General features: G+C 38.3%; 1 protein-coding gene and 1 non-coding gene across 3 annotated transcripts in view; one reads left to right on the top strand and one right to left on the bottom strand.

Moving 5' to 3' along the window:
* The window catches only part of cntn5 (contactin 5), a 150,356-nt gene that overhangs the window by 36,721 nt on the left and 96,291 nt on the right, over positions 1-17,344 (bottom strand). For both annotated transcript variants that reach the window (XM_014982727.2, XM_088011649.1), the window contains 3 exons: positions 8,904-9,085; positions 5,582-5,718; positions 5,337-5,466 (listed from right to left, as the gene is read on the bottom strand). In XM_014982727.2, coding sequence (XP_014838213.1) covers positions 5,337-5,466; positions 5,582-5,718; positions 8,904-9,085 — 449 coding nt within the window. The remainder of the gene's footprint in view (positions 1-5,336; positions 5,467-5,581; positions 5,719-8,903; positions 9,086-17,344) is intronic.
* Positions 508-580, top strand: trnav-uac (transfer RNA valine (anticodon UAC)). The gene has a single exon. It is a non-coding gene; the product is annotated as a tRNA-Val (tRNA).

Raw genomic sequence — 17,344 nt, 5'->3', positions numbered from 1 at the left:
CCATGGATTTAAGAAGAACTTACATGATCTTACCACAATGAAGATTTGATAAAAGTGCTTATATTCCAATGTTTTTCAAAACAACATACATAATATTTTATTTTCCAGAGATTTTGTATTTTGAAGTGTTGATATTATTTTTGAACCATTTTTAATTTTCAAGTGTTGATTGTATTTTAGAGATATTTTTTATTTTTATATGTTAATTTTATTTTTGAACCATTTTTTATTTGTAAGTATTGATTTTATTTTTTAGTCATTTAGCCAAGTCTCTGTAGAACCATTTGTTTCTGCTAATGACATTTTCAATACAATTTTTTGATCCCAGGCTTAGTTTATAGACTGTAATGTTAAATGAGGCACAAGTATAAGTCTGACAGTTTGTTCACCAAGTTACTGTGCTCTCTGAGAGGATCTGTAAGTATTTGACATTATTCCATGCCCATCGTTGACGTTAGTCTCTAACAAATTTTGGATCATCTACCAGGAACACTGCAGAGAGCATGAGTTTCTGTAGTGTAGTGGTTATCACGTTTGCTTTACACGCAAAAGGTCTCTGGTTCGAAACCAGACAGAAACAGATTTTGCATGTTCTATACATCACAGGTGTTTACTAAAGGTCAACAAGGGTTCTGTGGTGTTGTGGTCTGTACTCTGAATCCAGGCATCTGAGTGCAAACCTCAGTTGAAATTTTCATGCTTTGCATCTCACATCATCAACTTTGGAACCTCAAACTGAAACAAAGCAGAGAAGTTCAGTTCCTGTAGTGTAGTGGTTATCACGTTTGCTTTACACGCATTAGGTCTCTGGTTCGAAACCAGACAGAAACAGATTTTGCATGTTCTATTCATCACAGGTGTTTACTAAAGGTCAACAAGGGTTCTGTGGTGTCATGGTCTGTACTCTGAATCCAGGCATCCGAGTGCAAACCTCAGTTGAAATTTTCATGCTTTGCATCTCACATCATCAACTTTGGAACCTCAAACTGAAACAAAGCAGAGAAGTTCAGTTCCTGTAGTGTAGTGGTTATCACGTTTGCTTTACACGCATTAGGTCTCTGGTTCAAAACCAGACAGAAACGGTTTTTGTAGGTTATGCATCTCTTGGGGTGCAGTGAGACAATAAGAGCCTTCCTCTTTCGTGATGGTTCATTTGCCAATTGACTTCAATGTATGCTTCTTTGAAATCGAAGTTACTTTACCTCATTTGCCTATTTGCAGTTCTATGGCGTAATGCTCAAGGCCCGCGGGCCACATGTGGCCCCCCAGCATTTTATAGGCCAATGATTGAATAGGTTTTGAGCACGAATTGACTACAAACTACATTTCAACCAAAGGTTTGTAATGCGCTTCCTAACCAGACGCTCCAAAGCGTCCGGTCCATAACTCTTCAACACGCTGTCAGCCGGTCAGAAAGACTCATTTAGTTCAGAGTCCATGAGATGATATTCAGAAAGGATTTGTTAAATGAATTGGTTTCAGTTGCCTCTGAGACTAAATATTTGCGTAAAGTCTATAATGTCTGCCCATGTGACTTGTTTTTATTATTTGTTTGCTCACCTTTAAACACTGATTTAAATATTGTAATTTTTAAACTGAGCAGTAATTTTACATCCATGGAAACTCAAATGTAATATTTAAAACTTCAATACATAAAATCAGTTATTTAACAATATGAGGTGGTGTTTAATTTATTTTTAACATTGTATTTTCATACATTTATGCTAGGGGTGCCCAAGTCTAGTTTTCCAGAGCTACCATCTGCAACTTTAGATGGATTCCTTCTCTAACACACCTGGACCATTGACTCTTTATAAGCCTCTACAGAACTGAATGAGGGAAGTCAACCTTTTGTCTGGGGTGTTTTAGCAGGGATGCACTTCTGGACATCGAGACCCTGATTTGTACCGTCAATGAGGCCCGTTGAGGGGGGCCAATGTGCTGAAGTGGCCCTCGGTGAAATTGAGTTTGACACCCCTGGCTTAGCACCAGAATACATCAACAACATGTTATATCAACCTCACAGACCACTCAGGTCTCTTGATTCAAATCTACTTTGAATCCCCAGAACCAAAGATGGAAAATCAGCATTCAGTTTTTATTCTCTACTAATCTGGAACGAGCCTCCAAAAAACTGCAAAACAGCAAAAACACCGACTTCCTTTAAATCAAGGCTAAATTCCCACTTCACTTGTTTATTAGAGTTGGTTTTGATTAATAATGACTGGAACATTGATTAGTTCTAGATTTCATCCCAATGTTTGATGATAATTATTCTTGATGACTCTGATAATAGCATTTGAGAAAATGTGACGTTTGTTGCTTGTTTGCTGTTCTCAACCATAATTAGTTGTTGTGTTTTTATCATGTGAAGCACTTTGAAATGCCTTGTTCCTGAAATATGCCACACAAACAAACTTGACTTGATCATAATCAAGCATCAATCTTGTAACTTTAAATACAAGTGAAGATATGGACAATTGTAACCTCAAGCCTGTTAGCGACAGAGAAGATTATTTATGTGAACTTCTACCGTTCCAGGACCCGAATACAAACGTCTCTCATTAGCAGCATAATAAAGTTCATATTTGTCAAAAGACAATACAAAAGATTGTAAAATGTACCAAAGTGATATTTAACTGAATTATTTGAGTATGTTATATTGGACACAGTTGGGTGCTTTGTATATTTTTTTTAAATGTATTTTGTTATTGGCATTAATTTATCCAGACTGCCTGAGAGAGTATTAAGTGCATAAGATACAAATAATAAACAATTATGTAGCTGTTTAGAGAACCATGCACTGGCCATGCACAGGCTCTAGGGCTTTGTCAACACTGGTTATTCAAATCTTGAATGATGCCTCATAGGTGACGTTATGCACAATGACAATTCAATCTCATCTGTAGCTACAGGCCAACCCTTCTCCCTGTAACACTTGTCTTTGAGCCTGAGTAGTTGTCTGAGTGGCGGAGGTCCCTGTAGACACAAAAAGGAGCAGAAACCGGAGCAGTTGCTGTGTGTATTTGCTTTAATCAAAGCTGGTGGCACCACCACTCGCATGCCTCCATGCTACCACACTCCCAGAAGAGCTGGATCTGGGACAAGATCGCAGACGTGAGGGCAGCCGTTGACCCCGTGCAGCCTCTGGTGATCGCTCATCTGCAGGCTGTTATTAGTCATGTAATCTGTCCTGATAGTGTTCGCTTCTGGACATCGAGACAGAGCGCAGGTCACTGGGAAGACGTGCCCGTAGGGTAAAGTTATGAAAACATTCATCAACGGCTTCCAAATCTCATCCAACGTGACTGTGACTCCGAGGAAGCCACGAGTATCTGGTCGTCGGCTTGGATAAAGCCTTTTAAAAGCCCCGCAACTTTTAAATCTTGCAGACAAACACCTTGAATCTTGAATATAAAGCTCACCAAGGAGTGTTGTTCTACACAGACATCCCAGAACGTACACAGAAAACTTTATCCATTTGCAGTAAGATTTTCAAAATGCCACAGATTCCCCTTCAGAAAAGGGCAAGCCATAAAAGACAGTAAATCAAGTCATCCCTGAGGGAAAAATGAAAGGGGAATGGGTATCACCAGATGTGTCCCAGTATCGAAGATGACAAGGAGAAAATAGTGCATCAGCACAGAACAGTGGACAGCTATTTCAGCACGACTCTTATGTTTTAGCCTGCAGCCTTAAGGCATAGAAGCACTTTCTCTTTGCCTTTTAATGTCTAAAAAATTTCCAAGTGCACATAATGCTGGTTCGGTGGAAAGAGGAAACAATAATGATACAAAGTTATTCGTAAGTAGGCAATTGTCAGCAATTGCAGGTGATTAGACAATTATGGCAATCCCTGACAAGGCACTGACTGTCTTGCAGAATCAAGTTAGTTTAAAGAAAAAAAGACAATGTTGGCTGTTTGCAAAGTCGTGCTATGGAAATAACAGAGCTTCATCTATCACTCTTATAAGGTAACACTGCTGTTTCTTGTACAAATACGTCTCAGTAAAATAGAACATGTGCTCTGATGAGACACATTTGTCGTATTATAAAATTAACAATCTCTAAGCATGTATGAAATGTTTCACTAAGCTAGCATTCCTGTATTTTTTATATTTTGATAAATATATATATAAATACATTCTAACAGAATATATTAAAGTATTCTAATGTAACAAAATATATGCCATGTTTTTATTAGTTTTATGTGGAGTATTAGTATAAATAACATAAATAAAGGCTTGAAAACAGTCTATGTATGTATGTGTTTCACTTAGTGAAATGAATTACTGAAATGAAGGAACTTTTCAATAACATTCTGATACATTGAGATCCACTTATGTAATTTTGCTACTATGAGTTAAAAGAAAAACAAATCCCACTTAATACGGCCTGGTGCAATGCCGTCTATTTCATGAAGTGCACGCGATATATTCCCACAAAGTAAGATCCCTGCATCCGAATTCTTCAGCAGACTGTAATCTGCCAGTTTTATGTCAAGATTCAGTCTTTAGAAGAAAGTTGTGTTTCAGATAATCCTAGATGTGCCTCAAAATAACTCTGAGAATTGACATGTTAGAAACCCACAAACCCATGGAATCATCTAGGTTTTGTAAAGTTCTGATTTTGAATAAAATAATTATTTTAACAAAGTATTTCTCAATTTTCTGGTATTTAGCAAACAAACAATTTTAGTAATCTAAACTGAGCTAAACACGGAGAGTTTAGTGAGAGAAAACAAAGGTCAAGTGCGTTTACTTTCAGTGTATTTAAACATCTGCTTTCAGGAGTGTTTAATGAGGTTTGGCTTGAAAAACAGATTCCACTGAAAAAGGTCGTGATGAAAGTCAAGAAGTGAAAGTTTGTTTTTCTTGGAAGTGGGTATTTTCATGTGATAGCAAACAGGGCACTGATGAGAGCCTAATGAAGTCATTAAAATCCCCAAACAAACCACTGCCAGTGTTGGGTTCCATTAGCTGAAATCCATACCTACAAGTTACTGGTTTACATCCTCCTCAGAGTTGTGCCAAAATGTTCTAGACCCTCATCAAGTTGATGTGCACACACTCCTCAGTGAATACAACCAGGAGAGTCATTAGTCTGTTCATCTGCCCAGTGCCTGGGTTAAATCAGGGGCCATTGATTGGCAATCACCATATCTCACAGTTCAGCGTTCTCCTCTTGCATTTCAATCTCTTCACCTATCAGCCAGTACCTTAATCAGACATCAATGGTTCAGCCGGTATTAGATTAAGAAATGTGCTCTGAAGGAAAGCGACTTTAGTCTAGAAAGTAGCAGCTTGGTCTACATTAACAAACCAGGTGATAAGTACCTAGAATCTTCAGCTCTGCATTGGAGTAGATGGCTCCGTATTTATTCTCAGCCACACACTGGTACATTCCTGAGTCCGTCTGTTGCACTTTGTTAATGGTCAGTTCCCCGTTCGCTATTTCAACTCGACCCTGAAACGAGGCAAAAGCACCGGGGATAGTCAGGACTTGAATGTGGAAATTTTTTTACCTCTGCATGAAGTGTGCAATTAACGACGAGGAGGGTTGCTGTGTGTATTAAAAGTACCTGGGATGTCAAGGGCAAACCGTTACGAATCCAGCGATAGGTGGGCCGGGGCCTCCCGATGGCCTTACACTCCCATTGGAGCTTCTCTCCACTATCCATCTGAGTGTCATTAATCATTCTGACCCACTGAGGGAGGGCTGGAAGATAGAGAGAAAAAAGAGACATAAAAATGAGTAATAAATTCTTAAGATATACAAAAGCCACAAGTATGTTTTTTCTGTAATTATAATAGGCAACAAGGAAAAAAAAACATCCAAAGATGTGTTGCAAACTTTTATAATATTTAGATAAAAGTCCAAACCACACATTTTGTGTTCCAAAAAGTTCTTGGCATTATTAAGGCATAAAACGTAACAACTCACCAGATCAGTATACGACGCATTTACAGCCTGGAAAAAATAGGCCCTCAAAACGACAAAAGATTTTCAAATATTTTAAAAAATGGAAAAGCAAATTAGGTCCCTTAAGATCAATACATTGAATAACAGCAATCACCGCTGCAGGTCTTTTGGGGGTATGACTCTCTCGGCTTGAAACATCAGCAGGCTAACATACAGTGGACCACCATCTATTCACGGTTCAGTATTCACAGATTTGTGGATTCTTCTGGGGACTTTAACTGTGGAATTTACGCAGTGTGTTTGCAGATTTTTTTTGTGGAAAATCTAAAATATTTGAAAAGAAAAATACAGTTTGGGAACCTGATATATGTAGCTACAATGCCACTTTACTCCACCTTTAATGGCAGTTGCAACGCCGACCAACACTGGTACGATTTTTGGTCCGATTGAATCGAGAAAGTTCAACAATATCAGTTTAGATCAGGTAAATCTAGGCCTCACTGCAGTCACAAATCTTCATGAATTTTATTGTGATAATGTCAACTAGATCAACAAAGAGTAGGTCATCACAACTATTACAAATACAAATACCCTGATGCTCCCAATAGAAACTCTATAGCAACAAATTGGTTCCAGAAGTCATCTACTTATTATATAGAGTACATTAAATACACATTTAGACAGACGCATGTTAAACCAGTAAACATTACAATGCAAGGCAAAGAATAAACTGAGCCCATACATCTGAACTACCGGTAGTTGTTAATAAAGAAGCAACTCAGACAAAAAAAACAAAAGTGAGGCTTTCCTGGGCCCACAGGCTGCATTAAAAAGAGGGAAGCCTCTTTTACCGTCTAACTGCACAACTCTTTAATGAATGTGTGTATCATTGTGTAATTTGCAAGCAGAAAATGCCAAGAGGCAATTAGAACTGGAGAAAATGAACACACAAATGCACACAAATAGTCGTTGTCTCTTCTATATGAGAATATTTGTTTTTCTTTCTACTGTAAAACAGCTCTATAAGCTCTGCAAACAAGTCAACTACCTTTCTTTGGGACTTCTTATTTTCCAACATATTCTGTGTTTTCAAGGGTTCACACTCCTGCTCAACAACATCCTGCATTAAAGTCCCTTAGCTTGCGTTCTAAAAACCATGAAGACTGTTTTTACATATAGTTGACTCTTTCTTTTGCTCACCCTTATATGTTGTATAACAGAGAAATTATACAACAAATAACTGCAAAAGAACACCGTCTTTTCTTGCTATGACATTACTGTAATTAGTTCTTTAGTTTTTTCATGGGTAAAGAAGTATGATTCTTGTTGAACGAAGTGGAGACAAAAGTAAAACTAACAATCAACAACACAGGGTTTTGGAGGGTTTGAAACATTAACTGTACAAGAAGTTTATTGCAATAAATGACAAATGATAAATGTCCACCTGCACCCTCCAGGTATGTTTTAATGAGGCAATAACACTTTAGTATGAAATAAAGCTAAAAAAATATATATATTTTAAATGATAATTCTTCCCTCCAAATCCTTTAAATTGGTGGAGCACTTAAAAGTCATATGTTTTACAACCCTTATTAATGAGCTTTGAGGTTTTGCTTGATTTATTTCAGTTTCTGTTGCACAGGAATATCAAAAAGTGTAGATTCAGACAGAGCACAGAATCAAGGAACATCCTTTGCGTATTTCCTCTTCGCCTCCTCAGTGTGTGCACACACCCTGAGTATTGAGTTGTTTCTTCCACGGCCAGCAGACTCTTTTCTTTTCCATGCATATGCCACCTTCAGCAGAATACGTTTGGTGTGCTTTGATTGAATGATTATGGTCAGCAAGGTCTCCCGCACAATGAAAGTTCAAGCTGCCAGGTGACCTGTGTAAATTACATTTAGTGCAGGGCTGCTACAAATTAGCTCCCTATTCTCCTTGTGATGTCAACAGAATGGAAGTTGCCAAGAACTGTGGGGCCTTGGAAATGTGTTCCACCAAGGTTGAGGTAGTCCATTATCTTGGTCCTGTGCACAAGGCACAGACAAAGAGAAATGGGAGACATGTACCAGCTTAGATAAGTTTATGATCACAGGTACAGCCAGCTACTCTGCTCCATTATTTGTGCCTCTTATTGTCGGGAGGCTAAAAGCAGCACTTTCCAAAGAAACGGATTCACATTTGAAGCTTCATAATTCAATACCAGAGCATGCAAATATTGACAACAAAATCTCTGGCTATAAATAATTTGTTATTTGAAGGATTTTGTGTTCCTTTAATAAGCAAATGTATTTTGGAGCCATAAAACTGTACACATTAAATGTATGAAGCATTAATAAGTATTTCCATTGTCTTTAAGATGATTTAAAAAAAAAGGCATTTTGTGACACATCTGCAAAAATATTTCAAACATTTAATTGAGCTGCAAGATAAAACAACTGAAAATTGAAAGCAGTGAAGATCAATCCGGTCGTTTCAAGCCACGCAAAAAAAAAGCATCAGATTATGTTGATAAGATGAAAAAAACAAATTGTTTCTTAAATTCTTGTCGGAACGTCCCGCTTCTTTCTCAGCCTGCAAGCGTGTGAGAAATGTCTCTCAGATTTTCTAGGATATATACAGAACAAAACCCTTTCAGGATTTCTCTACAGTTTCTTGCCTTGAATTTGAAAAAGACAAACAACAATTATATTATTGAAAAATTGCTTGGAAGTTGAAAGTAGAGCAATAGTGTAGTTATGCTTCCTGGTATAACTATATCAACAAATGTGATAATGTATGCTTGCTCTTGGATAATGCATGACGGCTGAGCAGAAGCTAAAATGATCTAAACAGACCAAGAGGGGATGGTAGCATGGATGCCTGAATAACCACGCAGTAAGACTGCATGCATACCACATACCCACATTAAAAATCCTGAATTTTTGCCAGGAAAAAAAAAGTGCAAAAAGGAAGCGTAAAAGTGGTGCACTCCGACTTACTGTAGACCAGCAGATGCCCTTTGAAAGCAGTTCCTCCTCTTGTATTCTCAGCCTTGCATTCATATGTTCCAGAGTCTTCCAGCTGAATATTGGGAATCTCTAGTACGGCCTGGGACTTCCGGAGTCTTGCCTTTTTGGGGAAGATGCCATTTATCTTCCTCCATGTGATTGTTGGCACTGGACTGTAGGAAGAAAATAACTTTTTTTTTTACATTGTAAAAGCAGCATTAGCTTTATCCGTGGTCAATAAAAGGTTGGAATGGGAATGATGCAACTTTCTATTACAAACCGACAGGTTTCGTTAGGCAGACATATTACATTGACTTTCACCATCTATCAAACACACTTTAATAATGTGGGTGTTTTGTGTGACTGCACAGAATCAAATAAAGATATGTTCATACACCAAATAAACAAACACTCTCTCTGTATGAAGTCAAATTCTCTTGTTTCAGGTCAGTTAGATTGACCAAAAATATTTCTATTTGCTAAAGGCTAAAAAGCTTAACAAGAAGATTCTGCAGAGATTTATTTTAAACGTTCTTCGGATTCACATTTGGTCGGTATCGAGGATAATCTGCTTAGTATCAGGACTATTTGTCTTTTAAACTGTATGACTTTGGTCAAATGTTTTGGGTTTCCTTCCATAAGTTTCTCAGCAATATTTTATTGGAGTTCTGACTCATTCCTCCTCACAGAACCGGCATAATTGGGTCAGGTTAGTTTGTGTCAGTTGACCTATAAGAGTTTTCCAAAGACATAACATCATCTGGGCTTTTCCCTCATTGTTTTAAAGAGACAGTAACATTTCTATATGTAAACTTCTGATTTGAAAGACGTTAATTAATAAGTCTCTGCCCTCTCTGTCATTGTGAAATTTAGCTAATAGACATAATGGTGGGGGGTGTAAGCAGGCTGTACATTAAGCTTTCTAGTTGATGAATACAGTTTGGGTTTGAGCCTGATTTTTTATTAGCTGATTTTAGAGAGTTTTCCGATGCTAATTTAGATGCCTGGATGATCTCTGTTGGTACTTAAACCATATTTTGTTCATAATAAGTCACAATATGTTCAGTTGTATGCAGATGCAGGTGATTGAGTCGCTAATTGAGCTGCTGCTGCAAAGCAAAGTTAGCGTCTGGAATAAAAACTAGCTTAATCCACACACTTCTGTGTTCTGTTTCGCTTCGAAGAGCAAAACAGAACACAGAAGATGTAGAGAACCTAGCAAAGCAGAATCCTTGAAGAAGGAAGTTTAAAACATTTCTTTCCTTGATGGGTGAATGTGACAAGCCCAGCAAACAAAATGTTTGAGAAAGGAGTGCTGACATGGACTCAGCAGGAATATCAGGATTGCAGCATAATGTGTTTCATCAGGGAGGGACTGCAGAAGTATCTTCCATACTCCAGCACTCTGAGATTATATGGGCAGACAGAGACTTCAGACAGAGTGGCAGATGCAAATAGCTTTTCACGCACCCGGCAAACCCACCAGCTGAAATGCTCCCATCTGGGAAATTGTGCAGGACAATAAAATCCAGCACGCACAGTGAGGAGAAGCATTTATCCTAGGGCTGTGCTCTTTATCACTTCCTGCTCTTATACACAATAAACACCAGAAATTGAAAGCACACACATTAGACTGTATTCAAGAGCCAGTGTGGTTACTCCATCCTGAGGGGGTGCAGCAGGCCAGGCGAACAAATCCAAAGAGCAGTGAATTCCAAATTATTTTTCTCACTTCTTAAACCCACTTGACAAAGAAAATTCTTTGCATATCTGTGAACATTTTTATAAAGGATAAACTAGGAATTTCCTAATCAGCACTTTTTGTCTTTGACTTGAGGCACAGAAGAATAATGCTGCGTTTCAGTTGCACTCGAAACAGAGAAATCAACTGGACCGCCCTTTGAAGTCGGATTTCCCACTGGGAAACTGGGATCAGCTCCGACTACCCCGTCATGACTTGTAAGGCTGACGTCGCCTTTCAATATGGCCGCTCCTCTCATCAGCAGGAGTCTGATGTGGTGGAAACCTGTTTATTTTACAAGACACACATGTAAGAGTGCATCTAAAAATCAATGTTACATGTAGCTTCTCAGATCTAAACTGAGCAAATTAAAAGTGCTGTTTGCTTATGGAAAGTAAAGCTTAAAATTATGTTTGTAAACAACGTTTATGGACGTCACCATGTTGAAATTCTGACTTCTAAACTACAACATTGTTATGCTGTCAAACCCAGCTGTGTTGTGACTTAAATTCAACGCAGTGAAATTTCCTGCTCGTGCAATCTCAATCCGATGTCTGCCTTTTTTTTTTTACAACAGAGTTACACTCCAAGTAACTCAGAGAGAATATGCCGTGCAGTGAGAGAATAGTTTCATCCTATTGCTTTTTGGATCATTGCTTTTACTGCACAGGTGAAGTTAAGCTTACAAACTTTTGCCAAAAGATTATCCTTCAGGATTTTTAGTCGGAGAGAAAAAAAGGTGGTAGTTCGACAGCCTCGGACTAAACTAAAAAACTACCACTGCCACAATTGATGTTCTTTTTATGAAATGCTGTTACTTCTACATCGGATCTAACTGGAAACACATCTTGCAAAAAGTCGTACTGTTTTGTCAGTGCATAGAATATTTTAAGTCTTGAGGAACATCGGAATTTTATTTTATTTTTTGCCAGTGTAAGACGACCTCTTTGGTCAGCGGTTGTTTTCACCTTAGAACTCACCTGTGGGGGTATTTGTGTCCAGCATTATTAAATCTTAAAAGCCTACCATTACTGAGGCAAGTAAGGCATGGAGTGTTTTAGACATTGCTTTGTTTTTCCCCCGTCTGGGTGAGTTGTTGAAATGCGAGTAAATTTGGTAGGCCGGCCACTCCTGGGAGAATTCACTTTTCTCTACTTGATAGCTCTTGCAGAGGTTTGCTGAAGTTCCAATGCCTTGTAACCCTTTCCAAATTGATGGATGTTTGTGACCATATCTTTTATTCTTAAATTTCTTCAGATTGGGGCAGGTTATGTTGGTTTGTGAAATCTGTTCGCCTACTTCATGTTGTCAGACAAGATTTATTGAGGTGATTTCTTCTTTCTATGGGACTAGCGGTAATAAGACCTGTTGAAACTGAACCACTGAAATATGGTTCACATGGGAAATGCAGGACGTTTAATTTGAATAACTTTTTCCTTTAGAACATTTTTTAAAAATTAAAAATTGTGCAGTGATCTGAAAATATAAGTGAAAGAAACAGGAGGTAAATACATTTTCAAGCAGTGTCAATGTCAACCGTTGATGTTTGACCCCAAACCTAACACCTTTTAAAATCCTTAATTCAAGGGCACATACCCTACAAATGTATCAGATTTAGTGTTGAAACAATCCACATCCATCTTTTCTTTTTTGGTCAAGAATGTCCATGTAGATTCACATGACAGATGACTTCCACATGTGGAGGAAGAAAGCCCTATAATGTGTGCAGTATCAGTCATCTTATGTATGACAAGAGGATCTGACAGGTCCCTGAAAGATGGAAACATGACACCACACGGAAAACCTTCAGCGACTCCATCAATCATTTAGTCTTGATGGAAACGTTTTTTACCCTCTTTGCAAGGACGGCGAATTGCCCTTGGCTGGCACGGCCTTGAATTAGAATTCAGACAAAGTTTTATGTAGCAGCAACAGTTCACTTTCACTTTGGACTGGACTGTTGCAAAACTAGAGTTCTGCGTGTCTGACTAAACAAAAGCTGTCTGGTGTAATGAAGATTTAAGCACTATGCAAGAATTGGGGATTGAGTAGTGACGCAAATTATACTTCCTAATGGATAACCCTGGAGACTTTTGCTCTGACTAAACTCTCAACAAGCGCGAGAACAGAGGAAATCTATAGAGACCTTGAGGGGTTGGAACGTAACGGTGAATCTTTGAGAGTCCGTGGCAGGATTTCTCTTTGGAGGCTGAGTAATGAGTGCCGGGACTGTACAAGCTCACGGCCCCTGGGAGCGGCACAGAGAGAAAATGGGCCCACTCATTTTAAAAGCAAGAAACCCTTCATGTCAGTATCCACGAAAGCTGTTGGCAGAAAATCCAAAACTCTGGTCCATCTGCTCTCTCAAACTGTTCAAGCTAACCATACATGACACTGGGAAAGGGTTACACACTGGAGAGTATGCAAGGTGTTGGAGTTTTCAATTTAGGTCTGTGCCCATAGGCGGGCTGCGTAGATTACATCTTAATTAGCGATTCATACAATTGCTTTGCCCTCATCTGGACTCCTTTCATAATAAAAGGTTCAAAATGGAGTCTAATACCAAAATATAATTGAGAATTAGATTTTTTCACACCATTAAAATCTAGATAATACCCTACAATTTAGCCCATTTTCTAAGCTCCAAATATCCAGGTCCCTTTGGAGAAGTTTAAGCCATCCTGAAATCAGTAAAGTGGTGAAACAAATACACATTTTACCTGTGCGGTATCAGCCCAAACAACTACTTTTTAAGCACATTAACCACAGCACAAAGTGTATGAAATGGGTTGCGTTAAGAGCCACTCTCTGATGCTGCTGATAATGCGATGCTGTATCGCCCAGCAGAGGACAGCAACTGGAGGAATTTAAGAGCTTGATTCCCACTGGGGTCACTGGAACTAAAAGTATAACAACTACTCCACGGCTATTTGGATAAAAGCACCCGCTACATCCCATGTATCATCCTTTAAGAGGATGTGAGTGGGTTGAATGTGTAACTCCTCACATATACAAGGCTTTTTGAACCACAATGAACTTCACACTTCAGTATGTGTTAAAAACGAAGGCGTCCAACAATATTTCACTTTTAAACTCCTTTTAGAAGACCGTGGAGACATAATCTTTCTGTGAATAAGGGTAGTTAGTTTGTTTCAAAATGACATTTACATTTACTAATTACAATTTATCAAGATGATGAACCACTCTAAAGTTACATAGTCCTCCTATGTAAAGCCATCAAGGCCATGCCAGTCAAGGTAATTTTTATTTCAGCCTGCTCTATATGGTGATAAAGCCCCAAAAACCTAATATTTAACAGTAAAGCCAATAAGGTCAGTCCTTTATTGAGTGTGTATCCTATAAAATCGCCATATTGCTTCAGAAACTAAGCATAGTCTGATTGTCAAGGGAGTAGCATTGTTCCTCAGATGCTCAACCTGAATTTACTTCCTTTTTTCTTTTCTCAAGTCTGTTTGCTTGCATAATTTATTCTGGAGGACAATATTTTTAGAAACATTACATTTAGACATAAGAAAATCAGCAGGTCATGTGACACAAAAGTTACAAATTTCACTTGAAATGAAATTGTTTCTTATGTAGAGATGAACAGCTAACCGATACTTTACATGACAGCAAAATATTTTAATATCAACATAAATATTGTACAAAGTCTCTAAGAAAGCATAAAATGTAGGTATTAAGCATGTTTATGTTCAACTCTTTATTTCAGACAAATTGCTTTGTGTTATGGTTTGAAAATAAATATCTTGAATGCAGACAAAAGAGATGATTATAGATTTCAAGAGAGCCACAGTTAGGTCAAACTTTATTTCCATTATGGGAGAAGAAGTGGAGATGGTAGAGGAACAAATAACTTAACGTTCATCGTAGTAGAAAATTGTCTGGACAAAAAGTACAAAGAATAACCTGCAATTTTATATGAACAATTCTACGGCTTGACATCCTCGTTAAAGATCGGTCAAAAGGTTTAAAATACATTATTTTGATTTGGTGGCACCTCACAGGTGGAAGAAAAGCAGAAATAGTTGTGAATTAAAAACTTTCCAAAATCCTTAACAATGCAAAGTTGTTCTTTGACATTTTGCCATGATAAATTCTGCTACCATACTCAGTTTTGCTCAGTTTCTATCCAACTATTTTAAGATGAAAATTTCAGGCTTTTCCATTTTGAATTTAATACGGTAGCCAGATTCCCATCAGGAGACAATCTCAAATTATCCCAGTTCCACAGAGTTTCTTCATGACACCAGCAACTTTGAAAGAAAAGCAGCATTTGGTGCCATGAGTTCATCAAACTCTCAAATTAAAAGAGAATCGTTTTTGCTCTGCTGTTTTACTTCAATCCTCCTCCCATTCTCTTTGCCCTTGAAAGTGGCCTCCCAAGGCGCAGCCACTGGTAAATATCAAATAGGCAATATCATTAAGGAGCTTTGGCAGTAATAAACAAAGAGCCTTTCATGCCCTAGCAGGATAGTAGTGCCATCATACATATTGATCAACAGTGGTACAAAACCCATTTTAACTTCATTTTCAGCACTATATAAAGACTGGCATGTCTTAATTTGGTGAATTGATGAATCATTCATCTCTGCGTACAAGAGGGACTCAGTTAGATCACTGTCAGACTGAAAGCCATCGCACACAAATTACTTCAATGAGGGAAGCACAAGGCAGGAGCAGAAGCTGCTTGGCTGTTCAGCAGGAAGTCAGAAACCACTGCTTAGCTTCATAAGTAACACTAAGCGAAGGGAAATTATAATTCAGTCTGTTTATTTACTAAATAAACTGATAATTAATTGGTATTTACTCAGGGTTTTTATTGAAATAAATGTAAGAAGTATGTGACTTTTGGTCACCTGTAATTTATAGGCTGTTTATACTTAAGAAACTGTATCAAAGAAAACTTAATTAATTTGCTTTGATAAAAGGTTTGTGCTTCTGATCTGTCAAAATAAACACACATCTCTGAATATATTTATTTCTTGCTTTCAAAGAACAAAAATGTATTCATATATGGTCAATTTGAGTCCATTTACAGGGTCATCAAAGTGTAGCACACATTTCTCTTTACTCAGACGTCTAAACAAAATAAGGGTTTATATGTGTGTAATTTAATCTCATTTTCAACACAGCTGTTCTGTGAAAGCTACAGGGGTTCATTAAAGAGCATTAGTGAACAAACAGCTTCCTGAACACTAAGGGATGTAAGGAGCATGTTGAGGAAAAGCATTTTTCTTTTAATTTGTTCAAAAATGGAGGCGAAAATGCAAATCCACCAAAACATGACTGTCCTTCCAAACAGACAATCCAGACAAGAAGATGATTAACATTAACATGATTAGCATGATTAACATGATTAGCAGCATTGAAGAGGTCCATGGTAAGTCTGGAGGATTCAGAACGGTCAACATCCATCCATTTTCTTTACACCCTTGTCCCTCAGTGGGGTCAGGAGGGTTGCTGGTGCCTCTCCAGCTAACGTTCCGGGCGAGAGGCGGGGTACACCCTGGACAGGTCGCCAGTCTGTTGCAGGGCAACACAGAGACAAACAACCATGCATACACACACATTCATACCTAGGGGCAATTTGGAGAGGCCAATTAACCTGACAGTCATGTTTTTTACTGTGGGAGGAAACCGGAGTTCCCAGAGAAATCCCACGCATGCACAGGGAGAACATGCAAACTCCATGCAGAAGGACCGGGGCTCGAACCCAGAACCTTCTTACTGCAAGGCAACAGCTCTACCAACTGCGCCTCTTTGCAGCCCAACATAACAACTATTAATCCTTGTTCTGACCTTTACTGAACCCTTAAGAAGTTTAAGATTTGCCAAAGTTACCCAGCAAAGATGTGGAAGAAGGAGCTCTGGTCACGTGAAAACAAACATCATTTTGTTGGCCTACATGCAAAATGTACCATGTGACAGAAAACCCTGATTAAACCATGCAAAACACTTTAGACTGGGATGGGATTCGATCTCGGCAGAACAACAACAGACATACACTCAGCGCTCCATTGGAGTAGCTTACATCAACATGTATTCATGTATTAGAATGCAAAGATATAAAACTTTGCAAGAAAGAGGACAACAAAACAGTTTCTCCCCGTTCCTGATTTATTTCAGCATTTTTTTCTGATCCTGGAATAGTTTTCTTGGTTATACAAGCCCACGGTTTCATTCAATACAGTGATGTGTGAAAACAATTAAGACAATTGGTTGGAACATATGGAATCCTGTCTCTACCCCTGTCAGATAACCACTGACACAATTATGTTATCACTTGAGATAATTACTGACGTGTGAGGGCGACACTTTCTGAGAAGTGCACAGAGATTAGGGCTCCCTATACTTGTGTGCGTTTGACCCATATAAGATGTGCGTGTGTGTGTCTGATAAGCAGGATGCTCACCATGAGCTCTTAAAACAGAACTCAGATAGAATTTACACCATTTTATGACATTTTTTCTACCCTAACAGTTAATTATCATTATTTGAAGCTTGTTGAGTTCTATATATAATCTGGTAAAGTTTGAGCTATTTTGCAAAGACAACTAGACAAAAGTTTGATCCTTTTTAATTAGTACGTCTCTAGTAGTCTGATGTCTGTAAGTCTGTTTTTAACCAAATACTGAAGGAGTTTTCACTCCTGATAGTGGAGTTGGTTTGA

This window comes from Poecilia mexicana, unplaced genomic scaffold, assembly GCF_051168715.1.
Source record: "Poecilia mexicana isolate PSO_F unplaced genomic scaffold, ASM5116871v1 scaffold_13, whole genome shotgun sequence".
NCBI classification, from domain to species: Eukaryota; Metazoa; Chordata; class Actinopteri; order Cyprinodontiformes; family Poeciliidae; genus Poecilia; species Poecilia mexicana.
The sequence above is the reverse complement of the archived record's forward strand: the minus strand, read 5'-3'. Positions and strand labels throughout refer to the sequence as shown.